This window comes from Cyanistes caeruleus, chromosome 10 (genome assembly GCF_971803275.1).
Source record: "Cyanistes caeruleus chromosome 10, bCyaCae1.hap1.1, whole genome shotgun sequence".
Taxonomy (NCBI): Eukaryota; Metazoa; Chordata; class Aves; order Passeriformes; family Paridae; genus Cyanistes; species Cyanistes caeruleus.
Window position 1 is genome coordinate 17,279,806 of NC_141710.1, and position 27,360 is coordinate 17,307,165.

The 27,360-nt window shown below is 40.7% G+C and overlaps 1 protein-coding gene across 3 annotated transcripts; it reads left to right on the top strand.

The window, feature by feature from the left end:
• The first annotated feature begins 7,254 nt into the window (after positions 1-7,254).
• DCUN1D1 (defective in cullin neddylation 1 domain containing 1) lies at positions 7,255-26,426 on the top strand. 3 transcript variants are annotated; one of them, XM_086844079.1, is made up of 8 exons: positions 7,924-8,064; positions 11,355-11,533; positions 16,014-16,230; positions 17,493-17,661; positions 18,162-18,292; positions 22,297-22,379; positions 22,607-22,703; positions 23,696-26,426. In XM_086844079.1, the coding sequence occupies exons 3-8, from the start codon at positions 16,056-16,058 to the stop codon at positions 23,773-23,775; spliced, it is 735 nt and encodes a 244-aa protein (XP_086700205.1). In that variant the 5' UTR covers positions 7,924-8,064; positions 11,355-11,533; positions 16,014-16,055; the 3' UTR covers positions 23,776-26,426. The 3 variants fall into 3 exon arrangements, with proteins under 3 accessions (XP_086700206.1, XP_086700204.1, XP_086700205.1); XM_086844080.1 differs by lacking the exons at positions 7,924-8,064; positions 11,355-11,533 and adding an exon at positions 7,255-7,434; XM_086844078.1 differs by lacking the exon at positions 11,355-11,533 and having other exon boundaries at positions 7,895-8,064.
• Positions 26,427-27,360: the final 934 nt, after the last annotated feature.

The following is a 27,360-nucleotide window of genomic DNA, read 5'->3' on the forward strand; positions in this document are numbered from 1 at the left end:
GAATCTCCATATAGAAACATGATCTCAGCCCTGAGGAGACTCAGTAGCTTGGCATTTATTTTTTTCTCTCTCTGTGACACGGCTGTGCTGCACTGAATCTGTACCAAAACATTCAAACTCCCGGCAGGAGGTTCTCTGCCCGCTCACTCTGCACAGCTTGGCTGCACACAGCCAGTGCAGCAAAACACATTCCCTGGGAACTGACAAAATGTCCTCCCTTAGGAGCCAGGGGAGACAGATAATCTCACCAGTCTTCATTTTCCCTCACTTCTCAAAAATTAGCTGTTAGGCTTTTTATCTCTGTAGGTTTCTACTGAGATAGATGTTTCAGATAGTGATGGTTTTGTTTATTTAAGAAAAATCTCTTGCAGAAGTCACTGTCACAGTTGGCACACTTTAAATGTTTTACTGCAGTGTGATTTAATTGAACTTGGAGATGCTCAAAGAATGATTAAAGGGAGGTTGTTCCTATACCAGTATCTGAGTTAAAAAAATATTCATGAACCTTCAGTTTATTACAAATAAATTTTTTATGTTAGGAATGTAAATTGGTAAGAGCCCTAGCATAGTAACATAGCTGTTACTGTTGTTGTCTCTAAAACACTTAATTGCAGACTAAGAGAAAAACTTTAATTTTTTAAAATGCAGTATTTTAGCATTTGAGCTAAAGGGATAATCTCTGCTACTAATTTACTATCAATGTACCTTTTCAGATAGTGCTGCAGTTCTGAAATAACAGTCACAGATGTTACAGGAACAATGAATCTGAACTGATTCTAGTTGTAATGATTTTTCTCTTGCTGCCAGAGGAGAGAGGGGGCTGCATTGTGGGATATTTAATTCAGCCACACTTGATGGTCTGCAGGAAAGAATGAAGGTGTTGGTGTTCCCGACTTGGGCTTCTCTGAGACAGGGTCAGGGAGTGACACTCTGAGCACTGATCAGCTTGGATCAGGAATGGATCATCCTGCCCAGCAGTGTGAGTGGTGCCAGACCACAATGAGAGCCCTGCATAACCTTCAGTGATCTCACTGTGGGGCTCTCCATCTCTCCTGCACTCTCCAGCTGCTGCCACTTCCTGTGGCTTATACCCAGGGAAGCTGTGTGATAAGGAGTCTCAATCCATGCTGGACTGGGGAATGGGACACAGGGAGTAGGAAGCAGGAGAGCAGGACTGTTCTTGTTTCAGTCACTGACTCACTGTGACTTCAGGCAGGTCACTTGGTAGATATTTGCCTGTTTCCTCCTATTTAACGAGGTTGATAGCAATTGAAACACTGCAAAATTTGTGGAGACACTGATTTATAAATAATTTTCTCTGCTTGTTGGGAAAGTTGTAATTTCAGATGTAGACTAACTCTACTTGTAAAGGGTTTTTTTACCCTTTTAAACATCAAATATCAATACCATAGAATTACAAAGTTTCCAGTGTGTATTGTATGCTTTGTTGTAATGATTGTACCAGCTAGTTACCAGGAAACCCAAGCTTCAAGTCTTCATACTGCTTAAAAAATGAGTACTCAAGTGGTTTTTGGCAGGACCTTTAAAATTAGTCAATGTAGAGGAAAAAAAGTTCATGTGGGCACACAACTCTTTTATTAAAGTAACTTGTTAATATGTGCCTTGAAATAGGTACCAGTGAACTGTTGTAGGTATATTCATTGCTATTAATAATGCTTTTCAAGCAGATCAGGAATTGTCTGTGTTCTGTTTGTAAAAAGCTCAGCTGTGTTGAGTAAAATGTGTTTACTGAACAATCAATGGCAATTGATTAAGTTCTGAACTACCAGCTTTTTATACAAAGTATATTCTCAACACATAGTTCAACTTCTTGTACAGTCATGTTCCAAACAGATTTTTAGACACAAATGCCTTGCAGGTAAGTATCACCTAGTACCTCTATAACATTGGGGCATATCCTGCATAAGAATTCTGTTTGGAAAGTAATATACAGTACTGAAAGCTGTATTAAAAAAATCAATATTGCAGAAATTGATAATTGAAACCTTGGTATTTATTTTTATGTGATCCAACTGAATTTCTTGGAAGAGAGCCTGGATGCTGAAAGCAATTTTGAGACATTTGATGTTATCTTAAAACCTGTTGATTATACAATGAATTCATATTAAAACAAACATGGATGTTCTGGTTGAATACACCATTTTTTTATTATAGCAGTAATTAATAAAACACATCTGGAGCCCTGCTGGGTTTTAAAATCATAATGGTTGCAGGATTTTAGCTTTAATCTGTGTCCTGGTTTCAGCTGGGAGTTAACTTTCCTCCTAATAGCTGGTCCAGGGCTGTGTTTTGGAGGCAGTGAGAGAATAATGTTGGTAACAAACTGATGTTTTAGTTGTTGCTAAGTCCTGCTTGCTCTAAGTTAAAAGTTTTCCAGTTTCCCATGCTCTGGCAGCAGGCAGGTGTAGAAAGAGCTGGGAGGGAGCAGGGCTGGGACAGCTGACCCAAATTGGCCCAAGGGACATTCCATACCACAGAACACTGTGCCAAGCACAGACATGGGGGAAGCTGGCCAGGAGCCAATTGCTGCTTGGGGACATTCTGGGCATCAGTCAGGCTGCATTGAGCACCTGTAGTGCGCATCACCTGTCTCTGCTGGGTTTTATTTCTCATTCCCTTTGTCATCTTTTCGTTACAGTTGTAGTATTATTATTTATTATATTTTATTTCAGTTATTAAATTGTTCTTACTTCAACCCATGAGTTTTGCCCTTTTATTCCCATCCTCTTCCCCATCCCAGCAGGAAGTGAGGGTGGTGAATGAGCAGTTGCCTGGTACCTAATTGCTGGTGGAGTTAAACTGTGACAGATCTTTTTGGAGCCCAATGTGGGGCATGAAGGGTGGAGATAACAACAGATCTGACCAGAGTGTGTAAAACAGATTTGTTACAAGCATTCATTATATTAATGAATTAATTAATTTAATAGTCAGTGGTCACAGTGTTGTTCTCAGTTGTTGTGCTTGTTCTCACGTTTGTGTCATGTGATGATGTCCTTGGTGTCGAAGTTGCCTTTGTGCTGTTTATCACCTCTGGGGGCTGGACTAAGCTTGATGCTGTTGTACTTTATTACACTGGCTTATGATATAATAGAATTGCTGGTTGTAAAAGAAAGAAAAAACAATCACAAATGGGTTCTTCCAGGAAAACTGCTTCTCCAGTGAGTAGTTCTCCAGAGGGAAGAGCTGATCTTACTCCCAATCCTATGGAAAAAAAAAATCCATTTTTACAAGTCGGGGATCCTAAGACCCAGTACCAGAGGGGCCCTGTCTCCAGCCAGGTGGAGGAGAGGGACCTTCAGGTCAGGTCTGTGGGACTGTGGCACAGCACAATAGACCCACAGGAGTGTAGGCTCTAGCAGCTATTTGTGCACAGTGCATCCTAATGCCACCAAGCTATAAAGGGGCAGATCCCATTTTCCTGTGTTCCCCATCCCACTGGATGTGAGCAGCTGTGTGGTACTTAGCTGCCAGTTGGGGTTAAACCATGACAGGCTGTTTTCCTTTGAACAGTTCTGGTGCCACAGCAAAGCTCCAAAGAGTGGTAAAAAAGGCTGCTGCTGAGAGCTGCATCCCTCTTTGGCCTCTCTGGAAAAGAAGGTGGCATTTCCTGGGCTGTCCCATTTTGCTCACACACAGGAACACTCAGTGATTGATACTGGATGGGATGTGCCACCAAAGACCCCATGCCTGTTCAGTGTCCTGGATGAAGCATCCCAGAAACATCAGACACAGCTGCTGCTCTACAGAGTTGTAAAATGAGGTAAAATATGAGAGTAAACCCATTTAAACCCAGCACTGTTACATATAGATGTGGTTAATGCACATTTTCCTTGAGGCCTGCCCCACTGTATTTATGGCAGGCAGTCTTGTGCATGGAGGTTACAATCAGGACAATATTGATCAATTGACAATTAATCATGAGCCCAAGAATCAGTTTGCTATTACAAGGAGTGGAAAAGGCTGAATGTGTGTAACGTGACAGGAAGCAAAAGCCATCTTACTGCTCCTGCTTTGTACAGCTGCAGTGTGCCTGCCTTCAAGGCAAAAGGCTCTGCCTCCAATATAAGTAACTTAAATTATTTTTTTGTATACTAATATCAAAATATGTGCTTTGCATTGGGATGGCTCATTTTTATTATGTTGTACTATTACAGATGGCACATACAGAAAGTCACTGGGATAGGAAAATAATTGTGTCTCAGTCTTCTAGATTCTTGAAATCACCTGTAATTCTTTGTAGTGAGAATAGAAAGCTGCTTACAGTTCAAAGGTGTAGGATTTAATCATGAAGCTGTGATGGCACTATGTGGATTACAGCTTGGGAAAGTTTCAAATAATTCTGGTTACAAACATCATACCTTGTATTACAGAAGTTCTGTACTCAAAAAATGTCCATATAAAAAACAACTAGCTATGTCAATTCTTACTGCCCTCCCATTTGCTAACTCATATTACTTAAAATGCCTTGCTTTTAGTATAAGTGTCTCAGTACTTATTGTTTAAAAAAAAAATACAGAAGCCTAGCAGTCTGTTGCCTTTTAGGTGTGCTGGAAAGTCTCAGTTTATTCAGGCCTGCCAGGGTATGGTGGAATACCTGAGAAATTTTCAGATTTTCTTAGGCTCTCTGACCTGATTTTGCTTTGTCACATAAAGCTGTCCTGCTCCCTCCCAGAGATGCTGTCATATCAAAAACTGCTCCTAAGAGTGCCTTGGTCTGAGTGTAGTAACTTGTTGACCTCTTGTGTAATGCAGGAAGGATGAAAAACTTCAAAGAAGGTGAACACCCTTCCCTACAACCCATCAACAACAATCTTCTGATATTGGTGCTGTGTCACTGCAGGTTAAATTGCTCAGACACCTACAGGAAGACTCACACTGTTTACTTCCTCTCTGCTTCTCTGTGCAGGAAAAAAACCGCAATGGGCTGAAAGAGACATTCCAACTGTATCAGCTGAACAGCACAACAGGAGGAGACCATTGGGTCTGCACCTCTGGATGCCTACAGAGTGGCATTAAATCTCCTGGTGCAGGATAGTTCATGGGACTTTGTTCTCTCTTAACCATGGGGTCAGTTTGCAGGCAAAGGGCCATAGCTGTAATCACCCTATGGCTGTTCCACCAGTATATGATGATTTGGTGGTTTCATTTTCTAGAGCACAAAATAGCTGCCAAAAAGATGTGGTTAGAAAGAAATGTCCAGTCCAAGCTGCCCTAGGTTATTGCTATCCTTCATAAAGCTTTGGGCCTCTTCCTCAGAAAGTGCTCTAGGTGGAAGTTCTCAGCTGGGGGATTACACTAAATGGATTCTGCTTTGACCGAACATGAGACTTATTTGTCTGCTCAAGAAGAGAGCTCAGGTCAGTGTAAACAAGCTCAGTGTTATATTCAGTTATGCACTTGACACAGTTGGTTTTAAAAACTGCCTCACTTTCTTCCAGTTCACAGGAGAAGATTAAACATCATTCGCTCACACAACAAAACAAGGCAAGTGTGTCAGCCTTAAAATAAATTAAACAAGTCATCATGTTAAGCTGGTCACAGTGATTATGCTGCATTGCACAATGAAATTTCCTTCTCATCTGTGTCGCCGAGTGCATGTGTCAGGTTCCCAAGCAGCAGAACTGGGTATCCCTGCTTTGACCTGGGGCTCTATCCTGCAGGGAGCTGTACGAAAGGCAACACATAACAAGCGGAGTTCAGATAACTTACACTTTTTGGTGGCCTCATGCTGCCTCTTGCTTTATAAAGCATCTGGTTTTGTTCAGAAAGGGTGAGGATGAGATTCAGACAGCACACACTTCAAGCAAGTGCCCGTCTCCATCTGTAGGCAGGCTCAAACATGAGAATATGGAATTGGGGTGATCTGGCTATGTCCTGAGGAGTGTGCCTTCCTATTGCAGTGAGCTGTGTTTGGAGAAGTAACTCAGTCTAGTCAGACCATGGTGGCCAAGAGCTCTGAGTAAGGTAACCTCAGATTCAGAAATTCAGCCATATCCCCATGGAAGCACTCTGGAAACAAACACAGAACACTGCAGCTCCCACTAAAATCAGTAACACTAGGCTTAAATGGCAGCAGCAAGACACTCCTTTTCTCAGGTGAAGTTTCACCTTAGGAGTGATCTTGAATTGGAAAAAAACCCACAAGAATGTAGCATGCATGCTGTAAATAGCAGCAATATGCATTTCACATTTTTTAATATATTTCATTATTGTATCACTGGATTACCTTTTATCTGCCCTGCTGAGAAGCAGCTAAGTATGATTTTCCATACCTTATACAACAGGAATTCATAATGCAGAGCAATTTAGTAAGTTAGGGAGATCAAATCACAAGCCAGTCAAAAACTAAACACAAATACAGTGTTCCCCCATCAAAAAACCCAGTAAGACCCTGCATTACAAGAAACCTGCAAGATCTGTGAATTTTCAAGAAAAACAATCCACTTAAAAAGTCCTCTTTCTCTCCTGAGAAATCTCCTGCATGCACAGCTCATCTCTCAGATTATTGTTACATGTCGCAATAATTTGCTAGGTCTAAACTGTGTCTTCAGCTGGCAGGAGGGCTGTCACAGCACGTTACAGTGATGGCAATTAGCTAACTCAATCAAAGAGATTTCCAGGTTTGGCTTTGCTTCCCCTGCCATGGTTACGTGGACTGGGCTGGTGTGCAGTGTTCATGGCTGTTCACTGGCCAATTTGCATCCATCCCCAACTTCAAAATTATGCTTTTTGGTAGGATTCAAAGTATCCAGGCAACTACTGTCTCCAAGGATAGCTGAACTCAGCTGTATATTCCCACATACTTGATATCAAGTTCTTAATTTTACTGTTTCATACACTGGCAAAACTGGACACTTTACAGGATAGGCCTGATTTTCCTCACCTAATACAACTCCTCACATTCCCACCTAAGTTTTGCTCTGATTTTCTGCAAAGTAAGAAAAAAAAGAAAAAATTCAGACCCTTTTCTATACAAACACATACATAAACTGTGGACATCCATGATGAGGAATGGCTTTTTGAAGTCTTAATTTCTGTGGTGTGTGCAATCATACCAGTCATGTAATGTAAATACAGAAGCTTACTTTAATAGCTCCAAGCTCAGCAGGAGATGAGAGAACAAGATCAGCTCTCAAACCTTTGTCCTTCACAACAGCAGTTTGCCACCACTGTGAGTTTTATCAGCAAATATTCTGCTTCCCCAAACTCCCTCGGCTGCCAAAAGCCTGCAGTAGGTAGAATAAGCTTTCCTGGGAAAAAAACAACTGTCTGGAATAGTGGTACAAACCGTGATCTAACCACTGCGGCCCCATTTGCTAGTACAGCTATGCTACTGCAGGAAGAGCTGCATCTGTCCACAGCTACCCGAAGGGGATCACAGCCTGGAGCCGGGAAATCAGGGAAATCTTACAGGTGTGGAGGTGCTCCTCTGTAAAGCTGCTACCCCGAGACTTCAACTTCCCCAGGTCTCCGTGGCTGCTCAGCAAAGGATTTTGCCTCTTTGCGAATCCGTCCTGGAAAGCCCGGGGGATTTTCCCACCTCGCCGTTCCCCCGTTCAGGCCCCCGGGCAAGGCGGCCACACCACCCTGGCGCTCACACCGGGCGCTCGAAGTGTTTGACCTTTTGATATTCACGAAACAGGAACACACAGAACAGCGGGTCCCGGGGTGAGGAGCCGCTGCTACCCCGCATCCCCGCCTGCCTCGCCGCATCCCCTCCGAGCCCACCTCGTAACAGCCTCCAGGAGGCTGGGGGGGACTTTCCCCTCCCTTCCCTGCTCGGGCCGAGCCCCCCTCCCGGTGCTCGCCGCGCCCTCAGCACCGATCGAGAGGCGCTCGCCGCGGCCTCTCCCGGGGACCGCGGGCCGGGGCCGCCCCCCGTGAGGGCTCCCGGCTCCCCGCACTGCGCATGAGCGGGGGAAGGCGGCGGAAGGGCCCGTGAGGAGCCGGGAGCCGCCGCTGCCGCCGGAGGAAGCGCCGCCGCCGCCGCCCTCAGTGTCCGCCCGAGCCGGGAGGGGAGAGGCCCGCACAGCCCCCACCATGGTGAGCGGCCGCCCGGGGCCCCTCTGGGCCCAGCGCGGCGCCTCGGGGCCGGACAGGGGCAGCGCGGCCTGGTCGTGGCGCGCTGGGTGTCCGGGAGCGGCCGAAGGGCCGGTGTCGGGGGCTCCGCAGCCGGGCACGATGTGCTGGCCCGGGAACTGCTTGTCCTCCTGCCGGGCACGGCAGGGCCGGCGTGTGGGGCCCGGGCCGGGGCCGCAGGGCGGGCTGCAGGGGCTGCTCCGGGCAGGGGCCTAAGCGGGGGGCGCGGGGATCCCGCCCAGGCCTCCGACCCGCGGGGCCCCGCCAGGCCCCGCACGGCGGGGAGGGGCTCGCTGGCACCTGGTGTGGGGGTTCAGGCACCTCTGCGAGACAGCGGCGGTGTTGTGGGCAGCTCCGTGCGGTCTGTGCCCTGTGTCTGCAGCAGCACTGAGAGGGAGTGCTAGGGGCTGCCAGGAACCAGTGGCTTCTCGGAGTTTTTCCTCAGGATTTCAGGCATCTCAGGGCCCATTAAGTGCTGTCAGTTCACAGGGGAACTTAGGGGTGTTGATGCTTCTTGAGCTGCAATTATATTGAAAAATTTGTGGATAATTGTTCTGGGGTCTTGGTCGGTTCTATTCATAGAAGTGTTGTAAAGGAGGGCCTTACAAAGGTCCTCCTAGTAAAGGTCTTGTAAAGGTTTATCTTGCGTTTTCTCTGTAATCCTGTTCTTATAGCTGAGGATTTGCTGTGGACTCCCAAATCGACTGACTTGGTCCCTTGCTTCTTGTAGGGAGAAACTGCAGTGTTTAGAACAACATTTGCTGGTTTTTGCTTGCCTAAACAAAAGAAAAATATATTCCTTCAGTTTAATTAAGGGGGCCCTCATTGGTTTCTTGCAGTGTCTTAATGCACTGGAGGGAAGAGTTTATAGTAGTACTTCCAGGCTTTCTCCGTATTCAAATGTTGTAACAGCTTTAGCTACTACACCTGTACAATTTAAAGCAGTACTTTTCTGTAGCAGTGATACAGTGTTAGGAAGGGTGTAGGAGGGAGTCTTAAGATCTACTGGTGTATGCTTATTGGTATAAAGATATTTTATACTTACTGTTAATACTATTCTGACAAGCAGTGTTAAAAACATATTAAAAAAATTACAATGTCACCTTTAATTGATGGAGTTATGTTGGCGTAAAAATTTGGTTAGCCAGCATTTAAATTAAGTGGTGTGCAGACCTCTAATAAATTTGTCACTGTGTAACTAATATAATTTTTAATTGAATAGCTTGATGTAGATCTTCGTTTGTGTTTTTTTATGAGAGCTTAAGACTGAAGTCTGAGTAAAGTTCAGACTGTAAAGGTGTTTTACTAATCTGTAATTCTGCAGGTCTGGGACTGTCTCAAATAGTGCTTACACAGTAATGTTACACAACTTTTTATGAAAACTTTTTTCCATAAAAATCACCTAGAGCTGTCTCACCATATATCCAATGCAGGCAGGCAAAATAAATACACAGTTGATGAGATAGACAGTTGATGTTTTCCATGTACATATATTATTGGCTGGCTATGAGATTAGAAATTTAAATTGAACAGTCCTGTTGAAAGTGACATTATAACAGAAATGGTGTGGCCCATTATTCTAAGAATAACTTTTCATGAAAAACAGCAGAGTTCTGTCTTCTTGGAAGCACTTAACTGAAGAACCAGCAGACATATTCTGTGTAGCAATTCTGTACTGCTAGATTGGCATTTATCAGATTGGAGGGAGTATGTGAATACTCCACTTATGGCCCCAAGCAGAGCTGTTAGGCCCTGTGCAGACAACGGTGTTCCAGGTTGTGCTTGTTGACTGCAGCACCCAGGTGAAAGGATGACATAGCGCTGAAGTGGGACTGAATGACAGGCTGCACCTTTTAGAAGTAGTAAATACAGGTATGAATGGTTTCCAGTGCCTGGGTGTAGGATTCTATACCTGTACTTGTGGTATGTTAAAATCCTCTGTTTGGTTATGGGAAAGGTAGGGAGACTTCACGGAGATCGGAGGATGCCCATCCAGGAACAGGAGATTCGATGTCCTGTTTTTCTGCCCATGTAGGCAACTGCTCTGGCTCATCCTCCCAGTGGCTGTGGCCAGGTTGCTTGTCCAGCACAACAAATGCCATGGCACAGGTTCCTGCATCTGGGGCCTGGCTCCTAACTGTCCATCCAGCACTGCCAGATTGAGCACTGCTGGCTCTGCCTTAGTGCCACCAGTGTCCATATGGCCACAGCCTTGTGCCTTCAGGACAGAGGTTTCCTGCCATTGAACCACCTTTGTGCTATATCTGGAAGAGACACCACCCTGCCAATATTCCTTGGACTGCTGAGAGCACTCAGCCTCTCTTACTCTTCATTTGAGCTGGCTGAGCAGCACCTGTAGAAGAGCTGTCCTTCACCTTCCCTGTTAGTGTTACTGCTTCATCTCATCTGAGGACAAAGGTATACCCAGGAGTCAAGGCAGAGCAGTAAGCAGCTCCATTTCACTCTGAGCCATCTTCGCTCTCTGTACAATTCTGAATGATTTAATGAATTTAGAACTGTGTGTGGTAATCGAGGCAAGTGTGCGATTATCTACATCTTTATCCAGAGCCGAGTGCTAGCCTTGTCTCTATTTACATTATCTAATACATTGTCCAGTTCGTGTTCTCTGAAAAATATTTCTGTGCTGATAAATACATAATTTCTTACTGCAAACCTCAGCTGACAGGAAGTTGTAAAATTTAATACTACAAGAATTTGATGTCTGACGCTGACTCCTGTAATGTTAGTGTACTTCATGACATTGTTATGTGGTGTTTAACTCAACAAGCTATCCTGCAAGGCCAGCTGTTTATATGTGTAATCTGTGGTGCATATGCATGTCTGTAGAAGTTTGTTGATATTAAATATTTGAGGTTTGATTGTCCCAGAGTACAACTTTAGATCCTTGGCATTATGCTTTGGACGAAGTAGTCAGAATGCTAGACAAGATGGTGCATGATTTTGTTTCCTTTCCTAGCTTACCAGAGATCCCCTTGAACTAATACTTTAAATCACTTTTAACTACAGCCATGAAAAAAAATTTCAAGAATATGAACTACTCTGAGAACAAGGTGTGAAATTTATTATGTAACTCTTGATATTTTACTCATGTTTTATGGGGCCAATGCAAATATACAGTACGAATAGAGCTTTTGCCTCAGACCAGACTTAAGAATGCTAAACAACTGGCTGCTCTATGTTGTCTTTTTTTATTTGGAAAAGCCCTGATTTTTTGTGTTTCCTTCACCTCCCAGGTTAGCATGAATTACCATTATATCTACAGCAATCTTCTGGGTATCTGTACATTGATCTTCTGCCTGCATGCGAATTCTGAAATTATTCTATCCACTAAAAGAACATTATAGAAGGTGGAAAGCACCTTTAATTTTATGTTGTGATTTTTCCTTTGGATTTTAGATCTCAGCAGACTTTTGTAAGTATTTTTGTTCTGTTCCACTGCAGCTAAGTGGATTTCACATCAGTTTGAAACAGAAGCTTACAAATGTCCTGACTTTCTTACTTTGTGTGCCCTCTCTTAGAGAAACTGCTGTGGAAAATAAAATATAGTTGAGGGATATGTTTGTTTACATTATGTAGAAACTGTGGCTACTTATTTTCGTTGTTTTTGTCTTTTTTGTGATTTTTTTGATAGTATACCTGTGTGCCATCACTGTTTGTGGGTTAAGATGTAGTTCTGTGTATTTGTAGATTTTTGTTGTAATTAACGTTTTTTTATCAAACAAATTAAAATACTCGTGATTTTGTCTTTAAGCTTTAGCCATGTGTTTGTTGAATACAGGCAGTAAAGCAGACATTTTTAGGTGTCTTGTGGTTCCTTTCATGGTCCAAGGTGGGATAATTCAGGAGCAGAACTCCCCTGGCCATTCCTGTGGCATCAAGGGACAGAAGTGGCAGTCGGAACTTCTGTGCATTTCTGAACCTCTGGGATTGAGCTGATGTCCCCAGGGTCCTTGGGAAGGGAAGGGATGCTTCCCACAGTCACAGCTCTTGTTGAAGTCTGAATGCAGTCAATGTAAAGGCCTAGACTTTGTGGAGGTTGATACTATTTTAGAAAAGGCTTTTACCTGTCACATGCATGAGAATTTAACAGGCTTTTCTTTGAGTCCTGCTTGAAACAAAAGCACAGATGTCACATCGTTCAAATTCCTTTACTTAGCAGTGAAACTCGAAGGAAACGGATCATCTATAGCAGTGGCTGGGAAGGGAAAGGTGCAGAGCAGTTGCTTACTGAAGAGTGGCTGGGTGAATGCTGTCCTTGGGGGCCACAAGGAAATTTGGGCAGCAAAACTCATCGTGCCCTGCTTGTCTCACTGGTGGCTGGATGGAACCTTTGAGCCAAGTCCAAGAACAGGGCTCCAGTAGGGATCCTCAGCTCTCCAGTGAGGCAGTGTGGGACAAAGGTTGGTGCTGTTTCCCTTGAACATTATCCAGGAGAGTGGAGCCCTCATTCGGCTATTAGCTGTCTGCAAAATGCTGATGACCACTGTGCAGAACTTGTCTTTGAATCTAGTGCAGAAAGGAAAACAGTGCAGAAGGAAAAACAGTGCTGTAGTCAGAGTTGGTAGAGAAGTTCTAGCACTTTTTGTTCCTGAGACTAGGAGAAAAAAATATTTGGGAAAATAAAAGTCCAGGTATTTTATTTTTCATTTGTAGTTTTTCACTGAAATATCTGTTCAAGGAAAGGATATTGAATTAGAAAATTCAAATTTGATACTTCATCATAAGAGGCAAATCTTCATTTTAAAATCGAAGTTATAGAACCAGATGTTAATTAGAATGAATGTAGTTGCATGCATCTACATAATGTAGCTTTTCATTTGGAGAAGTTATTCTGTGTTTTAAAAATAAGGTTATCTGTCTTGTGACATCCTTATTATGAAAGGTAGCTTGGATACCACACAAACTTGATCAAGGGCCTGCAGAACTAAATTTTTCCTTTTCCTCTTAACCCAAGAAATAAGTGTACAAATTTGTTTCATTTGCTTTCCATTGTTTTTCATTTGTATGTATAGGCAAGACGCGTATCTGTTTAATAATCTTCCTTTTTAACCTGTGTTAAAGTTGAGATGTTTTAAGTGGATTGTTTGCATTACAGTGAGCGCAATTTCAGTGTCAGGTATTCATTGCCTTATGACTGTGGGATTAAAGGTTATGTGCTGCTCTGTATTGCACTTAAAACAATAATAGAGTATTAGTGCTCAGTGTCTAGAAATAGCCCTTAAAAGTGCAGAAGGTTTGGAACCTGCTTGAAGATCCTGCTTGAAGTCTGGGTTTTTAATGTGCTGGAAGAAGAGCTATAATAGGATAATAAAAACTCAGCAGTAATTCCATCTTTTGCTGTCCTGTTGTAGACCTGCAAAGAGTGTCCAGTCACTCAGGATGTGGAGTGTCTTATCCACACTGGCAAGGTTCTGCAGAAGCATTCATCAAGTAGAAAAAAAGGCTTTGGCCCTTCTTCACTAAAAATAAACTCCTATTTTACCAAGAAAAGTATGATTATTCAAGAAAAAGGTGGTGGCTGAACAGTGTGATTTATTGCATCTTATACCTTACTGAATATTGTACTGATTAACATAATTAGCTGCTTGATTCTTTGCAATTTTGATCTTCTTTTAAAAAGGTTTTATGTTGTTACTATCAGGGAGCCCCAAGGATAGGAAAATCTCATGTATATATGTAGAATTTAAATTTTATCATAAGAGGCATTTAAGCTGCAAGTTTTTGATCTAACAAATTGCACTCTTGCGTGAAAAGATGCAGAACACGCCACCTTTTGTGGTCCTGGCCATCCATGGTAAAGCCTAGTTAAACCTGTTCCTTGACTTTTTGTGGAATGTCACTGCTTTTGGAGTTTACCCTTGCAGGAGCAGGGCAGAACAAAGCCTCCTGAGGTTTTACAGAGTACTCACGATTAAATGGGCTATGCATACTTATGTGTACATGTTTTAAAAAAATCAAAATACTGAAGATTAAAGGCACCAGCTTTGTAAAGAAAAAAGAAAGAAAAAAGAAAGGAAAAGCTAAAGTAATTAAGTATGGCTGCCCTATAGTGCAGCTGAGTCTGTGGTGATGCAGCAGTCTGGCTGTGTGGAACTGATTAGAAGCAGCTGGTAATTGATAGAGAAAATTAAATTTGGGATTGTTTCATCTTCATTTGGGGTTTCATTCACTGGTTTGTTTTCTTATATCTGAGTTTACAATACATTTTAAAATGCTGCAACTAAAATCCATTAGTCATTCCTGAAAGTCATTGCACATGACTTTGTCAATGTAATTGATTTTTGTGGAAGTGTGAGCACAGTAGTGCAAGGTGTTGGATGTCTGCTGTGGAGCCAAGCACAGGAGCTGCTCTGGTGGCTTCGCCTTTACCTGGAACCACATCTGAAAATCTCAGTTTCAGAAATGTGTTTGTAGGTAGAACGTCCAGTGTGACAAACTTGGTCAAGAGATTGAGATAAAGCAGCAACACATAATAGATTTTAAAATAGTATAGCCTAATTAATGTCACTGTTTGAAGTCTGGAGCCTGAGCTAAAAGTTTGGCTTCAGTTAAGTGTTGTAGATACAGAGTGGTTTTGGTTTGGGGGGATTATTTTAAAGGATACTTATGCTAAGGGTATTGTTCTATTTAGTGTATTATGTGAGTATCAATTTAAACCAAATGTGATGCTCTTGTATTTTTTTTTTCAATGGTGTAACAATGAAGCTGGTAACTTAACTATTCTTACAAATAAAAGCATTCACACTCATCAAGCCACAGAAGACTGATCCTGACTTTTAGGACAGATGAATTTGTGTTCTGAAGCATTAGTTCTTTTTTCTAATGATAATGTCATTGAGCGCTAATTATCCTTTGGAATTAAGAGCTCGAGCATGTACTGCTCCTAAATCATTCATGCTTTGGCTGAATTTTATCACATTTTGGGATTTTTTTTTGCCCTTCTTCTCCATATTCCCTGAGAAGGAGCTGTTGAAATTACAGTTATAATAATGAACAGAATATACAAGTTTTGGTTAGAATACAAAGTAAACTAAAAATTAAATATTTGTGCCATATAAGAAATCCAGCTCTGACTTAAAATTTTGTCAGAACTTAAATTTACCAAGTTGTAACATTGGGAGTCTTTGCTTTGTCTGTATTTAGTGAACTGTAGAACTATAACTGAATTTGGGTGTAGTGCAGGAGCTGTGATTGCTTTCTCCTGATGAGCAATTAGTTTTGGGTAAATCATACCCTTGAAATCCCGAGTGTGCTCTTCTCATCAGAAATATCCTTGGGAATCCCTCTCTGCTGATAAGCATCAAGTTTGTGTTCAGTTCTGGGCTAGGCCAGGGCGGGATGGCTGGGTCTGGGCAGGAGGCCTGGAATTCCAGAGCTCTCACCTTGGCTACTCACTCCCCCGCCTGCCTCAGGCACAATTACCTTTTTTTTTCTTAGCTTTGGTTGCTGCACCTGTGAAATGGAGACAATGCCTCCTTGCAGGAATGTTTTGCAAATTATGTAGGTGGAGCTGAGAACCCTCAAAGTGAAAATTCTCTTTAAAGAAAAAGAAATCTTTAAGGTATTTCAGTGTGTAGTTCCCTAAAATGGATGACCCAGCCTAGTCCCTTGCTGCCATCAAGAGGCACCTCAGGAGATCCTGTTCCAGGTGTGGCCCTGGTCCTGCAGTACTGGACACCAGGACACCAGCCTGCTGCTCAATGGTGCTGAACTGTTCAGTGCGTGCTCTGCCCCACCTCTGGAGGGACTCAATCAGATACTTTGATATCCTGATTGCTTGGGAAGATTACAAAGATAATGATTTAAAAAACATTCAGAGACTGTTTTTTATTTACTTGTGTTTTTTTTGTCCAGTAGACATTTCTAGTTACAGTATTGTTTGTTTTCACTAGAACAAGTTGAAATCTTCACAGAAGGATAAAGTGCGTCAGTTTATGGTCTTCACACAATCTAGTGAAAAGACAGCAGTGAGTTGTCTGTCTCAAAACGACTGGAAGTTAGATGTTGCAACAGACAACTTTTTCCAAAATCCTGAACTTTATATACGAGAGAGTGTTAAAGGATCACTGGACAGAAAGAAGTTAGAACAACTATATAACAGATACAAAGGTGAGTACCCTGAATTTTAAGGCTTATTTCCTACTTGTATAATTCTTATTTACAATGTATTGGTGATGCTGTGCTCTTGTGCTGGGAAATCTTAACTGACTCTTCCAGCTTTGTTTTTCTGTACTAACAAGACAAATTAGAAGGGAAATAAGGTAAGTTTATGCTTCACAAGGATTACATGCAGTTACTTTATGTGCTGTGAATGTATCTACATTTATGGGACATTAAGGTCTGAGCTGGAATTGTGTGTATAGTGAGTAATTGTAATGGTTAACGAGGATTTTAGGTAACTCTCCTGGGGAAGGCACATCACACAGGACTTGATCCTGACAAAGGAAGAGGTTGCATAGTAGGGATGGATTCTACCTTGGTTTTTATTCAGCTTGTTCTTACTATCATGTAGTTACAAACAGACTGTAAAAGAAAACAAAGTCTCTGTATCTGTTAGGTAGACAGTGTTCAACTGATATCCTACCACATAAAGTGGATTCAGTAGAGCAGAACAAATGCTGTGTTTTAGCACTTAATGTAAAAATGAATGCTCTGTTTTCTGTCTGTTTTCCTGTGTTTTATATGTATAATCCAAATACCGTTTTTGTGAAGTCTGTGTTGGCTTGCGTTAGTGGATCTTTGTTAGTGCAGTTGAAATGTGAGCATCTCACTTCCAGACCAGATGTTGATTCCTTTGTGAGGAGTTGGCCTGGGTGACTTGGAATCTAAGGGGGCAGCGTAATTTCCCCCTGGAGGTTACTGTATCCAACCTCCTGCATGCTGGAAACCTCACGTGTGCCAGGAAATGCCTAAAACTGCTCTTGGGGTAGCCGTGGATGGGCACATTTGGGTGTTGGTACAGCTTGGAAATGAACACTGCAGAATGGCTCCTAATGGAACTCAGCTTATCAGTCTGACCAAAGAGGCCAATATTTGAGTGTGCTGGGGGGAGAGAACCACTGTGCTCTGTAGGGAATGAGTCAGAAGATCCTGCATATTATTAGGCAAAAAACAAATGTTTGTGGTGCTTTTGTCTCTCAATGAAAATAACATGAGCTTCATTGTATGGGAGGCTGTATTGCATAACTGCCTCAATTGTTAAAGCTTAACCATTGGGAGCACTCATTTAACTTTGTTTTGAAAATACTCTTATAAGGGCTGGTCCCAAAAATGGCTTCTTGAAAATGTTTCCTTGTCTTAAATATACTTGTTGAACAAATTAGCTTTTTCAAATACCTGTTTTTCTTGATGCTTACTTTTATGTCCCAAAGATCCTCAAGATGAAAATAAGATTGGTATAGATGGAATTCAGCAGTTCTGTGATGACCTAGCTCTTGACCCAGCCAGCATCACTGTACTCATCATTGCATGGAAATTCCGGGCTGCAACACAGTGTGAATTTTCAAAGCTGGAATTCATGGATGGAATGACTGAGCTGGGGTAAGTGCTCACTGAGTGTTAGATGGCGACAGTGTGATCCAGGGTCCTGTTTTGGGGCATTCTCATTCTTGGTGTCCTTTCTGAGACATTTCAGAGCCCAGCATCACTTGTCTGCCTCTGCAATAACAAAGCCCTGCTTTGGCTGTGTGAGCATTGTGTGCTAGTTGGCACAAAGCTGCTCTGGCAGGTAGCTCAGGGAAGTTGGGCACACCTGGGATTTCTCTGCCTTGTGAGAGTGCAGGAGTCTTCATCACATTTTCCTAAAAAATTTGTGGATTGTAGAAGCTGATATATCAGTAGTATGTGCAAATGCAATGTGAAGAAATAAATAAATTAAATTCTTGTAGAGTTGCAGACTCATTAAAGTGATTTGATGAATTCTGTTTCGATAGTAGTATTGTATTCTACAAATAGTTTATAGATTGTTGATTAACTCATGTTTTTATGGCAAAATGAATAATCAAACAAACAAACAAACAAAAGTGCTTTTTAAAATGCAGATGTGACAGCATAGAAAAACTGAAGGCCCAGATTCCTAAAATGGAACAAGAATTAAAAGAGCCAGGAAGATTTAAGGATTTTTATCAATTTACTTTCAACTTTGCAAAGAACCCGGGACAGAAAGGTTTAGGTATGTATTCTAATTCATAAGCATTTTTTCATAAATATTGGAAATTACTAATTAAAGCAGTAAATGAATGTATTATTGTGATCCAATGAATCTGAAAGATAATTACCCTTGGGATGAAATATATCTCTGTGTTTTGAAAGATAGTTGTCAATTTAAGGTATTCAAATTGATTATTAATAAAGGCTACAGAATTTTATGAGAGAGAGTTTATTTCACTCAGAGTGAATCCAGTTCTCAGTAAGCACAATGGATTATGGTCTTACATTAAAGACATAATTATACCACTTAGAATTTGCAGCACTGAACAGATTAATTGAATTTTTACTTTTAGGATAAATTGAAGCTGTAAAACCATTTTTTGTGTAAGCACATTTGTAAAGTCCCTTGTTACATCATGCTTGCAAATGTCTTAGCAGGATAGAATTGGAATGGTAGACATGGATTCCTTTGTTCTGGGTCTGATGCCTGCTGGTGCCTACCTACAGAGATTCTCCTCCCTTACCTCACTGAAGGCTTTTTTGTCATTATTTCAGAGTTAACACACTGAATGTGGCTTTGGTTGGTGTAACAGGTGGAGTGGTGGAAGAATAACTTTTTAAAAATAATTTCAGCACACTGGAGTTTGGATGGAATTAAAGGAACAAACTGTATCTCTGTCTATTCAAAACAACAAAAATGAGGGAATAAAAATTTATTTTGAGTGGTGATGTTCAACAGCCCAAATGTACATTCATTTCTCTATAGTATGATTTGGCTATTAGCCATAACTAGCATTTCATGATCCTGTAACTTAAGTTAATTGTTCTGGTTTTGAGGAGTAATAAAATATGGGAAGGCTGGTAGGTTCTTCCATGGCAGCTTGTGAATTTGTTTTTCTCAGTAATGAAAATGCTCTAGACTGGACAGCTTTGCATTCCCAGGGTGTGTAAAGATGAGCTTTCTGCTTTAGTTTTATTGGCTTTTATGTGCAGGCCAACTTTTGGCTTAAAATGAGTGTTGGAAAATAAGTAAATAAGCAAAAACTCTATGTCCTCCTTCAACATCTTGCAGTATCTTGTTTGTTGTTGTTTTCAGTGGATTGTGAATTTTATTGTATCCAAAGGAGCTAAAAGTGCTGCTATACTGTCTGAAAATACTTGTGCGTGCTTGTAGACATTTCTGAATCATGCAAATAAATGAATAGGCTGATCCGTGTTTCTTGTGGAAAGTCATGATAAATTTTTTAGGCTGCTACAACAAAGATAATGTGAACAACAACTGAATTTTGGGATTAATTTCCCAGGAAAACTGATTCACTTGCTTTATTTCTCATTCATCATAAAGCTTCGTCGTGCAGGTTAAGCTCTAGCAGTGGCAGATAAGTGTAGTTTTCTGATACCCATATAGCATATACATAGTGTAAGATAGTTTTTTTAATTGTTTTTGTTTTTAAGTCTGGATCTGGAAGTGATGTAGAACTGAGCTTAAAGTCTGGATTCTTACCAGCCCTTTTGGTGCTCATAAATACACAGTTCTAGGCATGAATTTAGAACAGGGAAGAATAATTCTGGAAACCCTGGAGCAAAAGAACACTTGGAGAAGTACAGAGCTGCAAAGTAAGTGCTGCTAGTTAGGCAATTAATTTTGGTGTGTCTAAATAACTGCTTGTCAGAGCTTGCAAATTGATTTTAATGTATATTGGCCTCTAATCTTGCAAACATTGTGCAGTAGTTCAGGCACAGTTCTGGAAATATATTTCTTCTGCATAATTTCTTACTACTGTGTAAGTACTGTGGGTGTCTGAAAAGTTCTTGTGATATTTGCATCTCATTGGAGAATACCCTGTAGATGGTGTTCATGTCAAACATTGCTTGCTTCTCTTGCTTCTCTCTGGATAAAATTCAAAATGGAGGATGTATTTTGAGGCTCATACATTTGATCCAGGAGGATTTCATTCTCACACTTACAGAAACCTAAAATTATATCTTTACTTTCCAGTTTTGTTATTTCATATAATTTCTTTTTAAAAATGTAGTTTGTCCCAAGGCATTATGTCATCATGCTTTACATGTTTGGACTTATACATTGAGTTTGAGGTTGCAGCATCCTGAGATTTAGCTTTTAACAGCCTTTGCTTACCCACAAGAATTATCTTAAAATTGTATAAAAATGTCAGAATGCACAGTTGGTTTATAGTGATTGTTTACAAACCACTGTAAAATGCAGTGATTTGATGACCTTGCCTTTTTGAATGCACACCATTAATGCAGCACAAGGAAATAAAACTTAGTTTTTTATCTGTTTCCTTGAGGAACTGATCAGCTTCTTCTGAAGTTTGTATCTGTTAAATTTTAGAAAGGCAGTAGTTTAGTTGAAAGCTAAAATGCCTGTTTTTGTGCCTGAATCTCCTGTTAAAGAGAGATTTTGAGCCTCTACAGTCTTGAATGAGTTGCCATTTTCAGATACAGCTTTATTTACTGAGGAGAAGTGACTTCTGTCTAATTTGTCTCTGCTACTTGAGATTCAAAATCACACTTTTGTCTGAAATCAAACCTCTTTGCAGCTTCTGTAAAATCCTTCACAAATTTTATTCTCTACTTTGGTCAGGAGGTATTATAATGTGACTCTGCTGTTTGAGAACTTTTAATATCAGATGCTAAACAATTCAGAACCCCCCATCAGCTCCTATTTTCCCTCCAGCAATGCAGATTTCATACTTGGTGTTGTTTGCTGTTGGTTTCACCTCCAAGATCTACCTCCCTGGGTTCTTTTAAATATTTGGACATCCTGGGGGAAGGGAGGGAGTGCAGTTCTTGGGTTACTGGTGTGGGTTTTTTTCTTTCTTTCCTGAGGTGTGCACTTCATCCTGTGCCTTCTCCCCCTTCCACAAGGGAATTATTTATAGAAGAAATTTTCTAGACTGCCAGATATATAAGAGCTTTTGTTAAAAAGAGGCCACTTACCTAGGCAGCCTTTTGGGGTCACTGTGTGATAGCCTGTGGCTGAGGACACTGAATTTGGTAATTCACAGTGAGTGGTGTTTGGTGCTGCAGCACTGAGCAGTTCCCTGGTAATTCCTGGTGATCCTGGGCAGAGTTGTGTGTTCCAAATGTCTTTTATGTGCTCACAAGCTCCTGTGTGCCCCTCCTGGTGGTTCAGCCTTTGGCACACCCAGGGATGGGGGAGCTGGCTCTGTCCTTCCCCTCCATCCAGACCAGCTGGGGTTTTTTGGGAGCTGCTGGACAAGCAGGGGGCTCCTCTCCAATGTGTCAGGTTAGGCTTCACTCATTCCAAACAAACAGGAATTTAACAGGATGCTTTGAAAGAAATAAAAAAAAAGCCAGCCCACCACAAAAAGCACCCAGTGAACAAAAGGAAAAAAATCCCAAACCAAAACAGCCAAAAACTATCCCAAACCACCAACAAAAAAAAAAAACCCCAAACAAAAGCAAATCTCAACCAAAACAACACCACAAACAGATGAATCAGCTATCTTCTGTCTGCTTAGGGACACTACCCAAAGATTCTTTTTCAAAAGGAAATCTTGACTGCAGAAATGAGCACTTGACAAAAGCCTTGTTACAAGGGCAGCACCTGTAATAGCGTTGCTCTAAAAATGAAATTGTTAAAAGTTGGTTTTATCTAAATTGTATTTTGTATATTAAAAAAAAAAAAAGTCTTAGTACCAAATACTACAAATTTTCTTTTCAAGCCAATAGCATCTTTAACTGAAAATGTTTTGCTGACTTTTTACTATTGTTAGATAGCAAAAGGCATATGAAATGTCCTGGGGGGTTCTGACTATGTTGGATATTAATATGGGCAATTTTCAGTTCTGTAAAATATAAAATATATGTGTAACACTTTATTTATGGTTGCCTTTTTGTAAAGGATCTGTGAGTATATTTCCATTAGTTTAATCTTTTCAGACTTATGGGTACATGGTTCATCCTGGTGTTAGATACTTGTAGAGATTATATATTTGATATGTATATCTCTAAAAGTAATATATTTTAATATTACAGATTTAGAAATGGCCATTGCCTACTGGAATTTAGTACTTAATGGAAGATTTAAATTTCTAGACTTGTGGAACAAATTTTTGTTGGTAAGTTTAAACCTTTACATAATCTGGACTGCAGTATTTTCAGAACTTGGAAGATAAACATGTTTAAGTTATTGAGTAGATGAAGTAGACTGTCTTGACCTAAGTCCCAGATATTCATAGTGTGTTCAAGATATGTTTTGGGAATATGGATGTGTCTGAGACAGTAAAAATGAATGTATAATATGGTTTATTTTTTTAAAATATAAATTTTCCACCTCTCCAAACAGGAACATCATAAAAGATCAATTCCTAAGGATACCTGGAACCTTCTTCTAGACTTTAGTACAATGATAGCAGATGATATGTCTAACTATGACGAGGAAGGTAAACATTGCCATTTTCTCTCATTAATTTTTGTGTTTTATATTACATTTATTACTGTGCATCTGCTTTGGCACGATCTCAGAAACAGCTCCATTAGAGTATTACTGGTGATCTGAAGTCCAATTGGAGCTGCTTTAATGCATGTTATAATCATCTCTGTTACCAATGTTTTAAAAGGGAAGTGCTGAAGCTTCCTTGGAATCCATTTTCTTTTTTTGTTCTGTCTAAGCTCAGACACAAATTCTTTCTTACTGAGACAACCCCAAATTCTTTCTTACTGAGACAAACTCTGCTATATGTCCATTTAAAACCCACAGATTCTCTGGTGGTGGAGTTCTTGGCTTCTTCATCCAAGTAACTGATCCATGGTTTGTGCAGCTCTGTGTAGGGTCCTCTGGTTATTGCATTTCGTAGCTGAGAATGTTTTTAAGTCTGGTTGCTTCAGTTTATGCGAGGCTTGGACGTGTTTTGACATAGAAGTGAAGCTGGCAGCACTCAGAGGCTGCTGAACGGAACTCACTTCCTACCAAATGTATCTCTTGTAAACTTTTGTATCGATCTTTCCTCTTCCAGTCCATGTGCAGCCAAGAACAGCTGATTACCCTCAGCCCTTGGCAGCACATCAGTTCAGTCAGGGGGGAAACTAAACTTGTGATACCTCTGGAGCAGAGGGCAGCAAACTTCAACTTTATTTAGTAATTATGGACTGTCCTCATTCATTGCCTTGTCAGTTTTGAGTTAGGATTTTGGTCAGTTTTTTGTTTTTGTCTGGAAGATAACCCTTAAAAGTGATGTGTATTAACTGGCTTTAAAGGAAGCAGAAATCTTTATTTGGCTCTTGAATTTCAAGCAGGAAAATAATTATTTTTTTTTTTTGCTTCAGACTCTGTCTAGTTGAATACTGGAAAGCAAATTGCTTGTTTGGATATGAAGCTTGTGAAAGAATGTCTTGTTGAACCAAGTTTTTACATTCTGGTGTTTTCCTCTTTTAGGGGCATGGCCAGTTCTTATTGATGACTTTGTGGAATTTGCACGCCCTCAAATTGCTGGGACAAAAAGTACGACAGTGTAGCATTAAAGGACCCTTCTAGAGTGTACATAGTCTGTACAAATACCTGAAATGGAAAATTGCACAGTCAATTTCTGCTGGCTGGACTGAACTGAAGATCAATCCTCACAATATGGCTGAGGGTTGAGACAAACCTTTAAGGATACATCTTGGACCATATCATATTTCATTCTTCTACTGGTGGTTTGGGCTTTTCTTCTAGTCTGGACCACTCTTGCCCGTTAAAATTCCAACACTGTGGATTTCATCATGGATTTATTTTTTGTTGGTGGATCACTCTAGTTTCATCTCCCATAAGTCCTAGAAGCTTTATAATTATTTTGAGGTTTCTGATTTCACATAAAGCACAACGCTGGTCATCATCAGACAATTGTTGTATGGCATCTGAATTATACAGATCAACATCAAAACAATTTTTAAAAGAATCCTTAAATATACACTTGGGGCTAGTTGCAAAGACTGTACTGATAGCACTTCCTGCAAGAGTGATATATTTAAGTGTACTGGGTCCGAGTTTTTTCTTTTCTGGAAAAGTGCAGGTGTCGTCTGAGTTTGAGTCTCTGGTCACAGCAGTGACAGGAATGGCCAAGGAGCCCCAGGGCTGTTGACTGGGGGTCCCTGGCTGAGGTTTCCTGGTGGCTCAGCTGCTCTGGGGACAGCTGGGGGACGACACAACTCGAGCACTTCCCCCCTGTGGGCCGAGCTGTGTCCCCACAGAACCCAGCGTTCTCTAGGCTACTCTCTGAGAAATCAGATTTCATTACAGTTTTGAAATGCTTATCTGTCTGTCAAAGAAAGGTTTTTCATTTCTGTGGAAATCAAACACTTGAATATACTGAATTTGTGTCTTAACTGTTTGCTACACAATACAGTATTTTAAATTGAGATATGTGACTTTTATGGCTGAGGTGTGACGAAGGTAATGGCCCTGTTGTACAAGAAGCTGGTGAGATTGTTGTGAATCTGGGTTTTGAAACCATTTTCCTGGTAAGTTAAATCTTCATAACATAGAGGTACTGCCATTATGTATGACACCCTTTTCTAAATTATTTTGCTGAGTTTTCCTTAAATTGACATATCACTGTGGTAGCCAAACACAGAAATTAAGAGTAAAGCTTTCCCAAACAAGCACAGATCAGATAGAAACTACTACACTGGCTTTGTTGTTTAAATTATTTTGTGGATCATCACTACTTCTGTCTTGCTGCGTTTGACTAAATCGCTTCCTTTGGATCAAAGCAGGTTTTATCAGATGCAATTCTTTAATAATACAAGAGCTGTTTAGCTGCTTTTATGGTCTTTTACTCCTCACTGAGTTAGTTGTGAAGGGATTTGATAAATCCTGCTCTGGAAAACAAGCTGGCAAGAACAAGCTCCAGGAGAAGAGACAGACCATACTTAGAAGTGAGAAGAGGGGGTTTAAGCCCACACTCTGAATACTGCCCTGTTAAGGCCAGAGTTATTTTTGAGATGAGTCACTGGTACTTGCACTAAACTGTGGCACAATTTTATGCAGATGCTGAAAGTATTTTAGGGAAAAATTGATTATTAAACAGCTAAAATTTTTATTTGTACTCTGTGCAGTTGACCTTAAGGCTGGCTCCCCTTACAGCAGTGCCCTTTTGGCAAATCCAGTTGTGCATTTATTCCAAAAATACAGTTCCTCAAAAACGTTGCAGATTTTCTCCAGCTACTGGAATTGGCTATGCCAAAAACTGTGTGTTTTGCTGCTTTCAGTATTTCCTTTCTCAGTTTTGTGTAAATAAAAATGGGGACTTGAAATTATGGGGGTGGGTGGGGTGGAAAAAAAAAAAAAGCTCGACAAGGTTATCTCTGCGTGCTGTTTTCTGTCTTGAGGGTTTTGGTACTGTTTCAGATTGATTAGTTCAAGTATGCTGTGTTTGGAGAGGAGAACTGACTTGCTTTTCTTCCCAATGCAGACTTGTCCCTCAAAAAAGTCTGGCATTGGGCAGTGGCAAAATGCCGTGGTGTTTTAGAGACTCTTCCTTTTGAATGCGAGATCTTTCCAACAAAATAGTGTTGTCATCAGTTTGGTACTACATGCTTATAATTACTGTGTAATTATAAAGAAATACATAAAAACTTTGACTAATTATGTTGCAGAAAAGGGTTATTTGTGCTATCATGGCATCTTAAAAGTTTTTCAAAATGACTGAAGTTGAAAGAAATATTAACAGGGTGTTGTTGCAAGGACAAAATGCCTGGTTACAGGGAATATTTTGTACTGAAATGTGCTCGGATGTGGCCATGTGGTTTTTTCCTTCATATATGTGTGGGGTTTTTTGTTTTTCTGTTTTTTGGTTTTTTTTAAGAATGCAGCCAGTTGCTTACATGGATTGCTTTAATTTGTAAGTGCTTATGTCTTCAATTTGATGATCTCCCTGCAAATGGATCAATTTAATTTTGCCAAATGTCAAGAAAAAAAAAACGAAGGCAAACGTCAAGTTTGTAAACTGTTTTTATACATTAAAATATGTACAAAATTAGAAGTGCCCTGATATAAAACACTTAATCTTGAGATTATATTTAGTAAAAACCCATCATTTGCATATCTCTGTAAGTTCAAAATGTAACTTCTTACAATCCCTCTCATTACCAACAGAGGCAATAAAGCTCCAGTGAAATTGCCATGACTGAGGTTTGTACTGCATTGTTTCAGTGTATTATTTGTAAAGCCTGTTTCTGGAATGTGCTTTTAGGGAGTGGGGAGGGGAGGAAAAAAAGCATGGAATAATATGTGTGTGCTGCATAAAATACAGTTCAGGGTAAGTCTTTCTTTTGGGGTGGAAAAAAAAACCAAACCAAACTAAAAACTGCTCCTGCACCTTGCCTGTTGTTTGTTCCCGATGTTTCCAAGTCCCACCTGGAGCTGATTGTCCCAGCCCTTGGCACAGCCATGGCCCAGCACGTGAAGGAAGACACCACACACACCTCAGTGCTTCAGATACGCCTCAAGTACAGCAGTAAAGCCACTTTTTTATTATCAACCTGTTAATAAGTAACTTATGACTTGCTTCAAAGCTGTTTTACAATGAAATCCGTACTGGGACATCCTTATTTAAGAAAGATATCAATTTTTAAAGAATGCATTTAATAAACTTTTGTCATTCACACTTTTATTTAAACAGTGTTGCCCAAAGTTTCTGTAGATTTTATTTGAGGATGGTTAATTGACTGGGTTGGCTTTTAAACAGAAACCAGTGATGCCCTTCAGGTCTCTGAGCTCTCCAGCAGTTAACCACACCATTAAATACTTGATGTAATTAAAATTTCATCTATCAAAAATAGGCCTTAGCTTTGTAACTATGGAGCTGGTTTAGTACCAACGTGTAGAAGTATCTGCAGAAATAAACACCAAGAGTTTTTCTCCTAAAAAATAGGCACCTGTACCTCAGGCCCAAGTCTGACCATTTGAACTGGTAGAGAACTCAACACCCAGCTTCTGAAAGTTCTGGGCCAGCAAAAGCTGCCCAAATGCAATTTGAATTTTTGCATGAAACTGCACCCATTTCTTTTTTACACTCAATTCTGTGGCTTTGGAATGGAACAGTTCAAGCCTTTTACAGT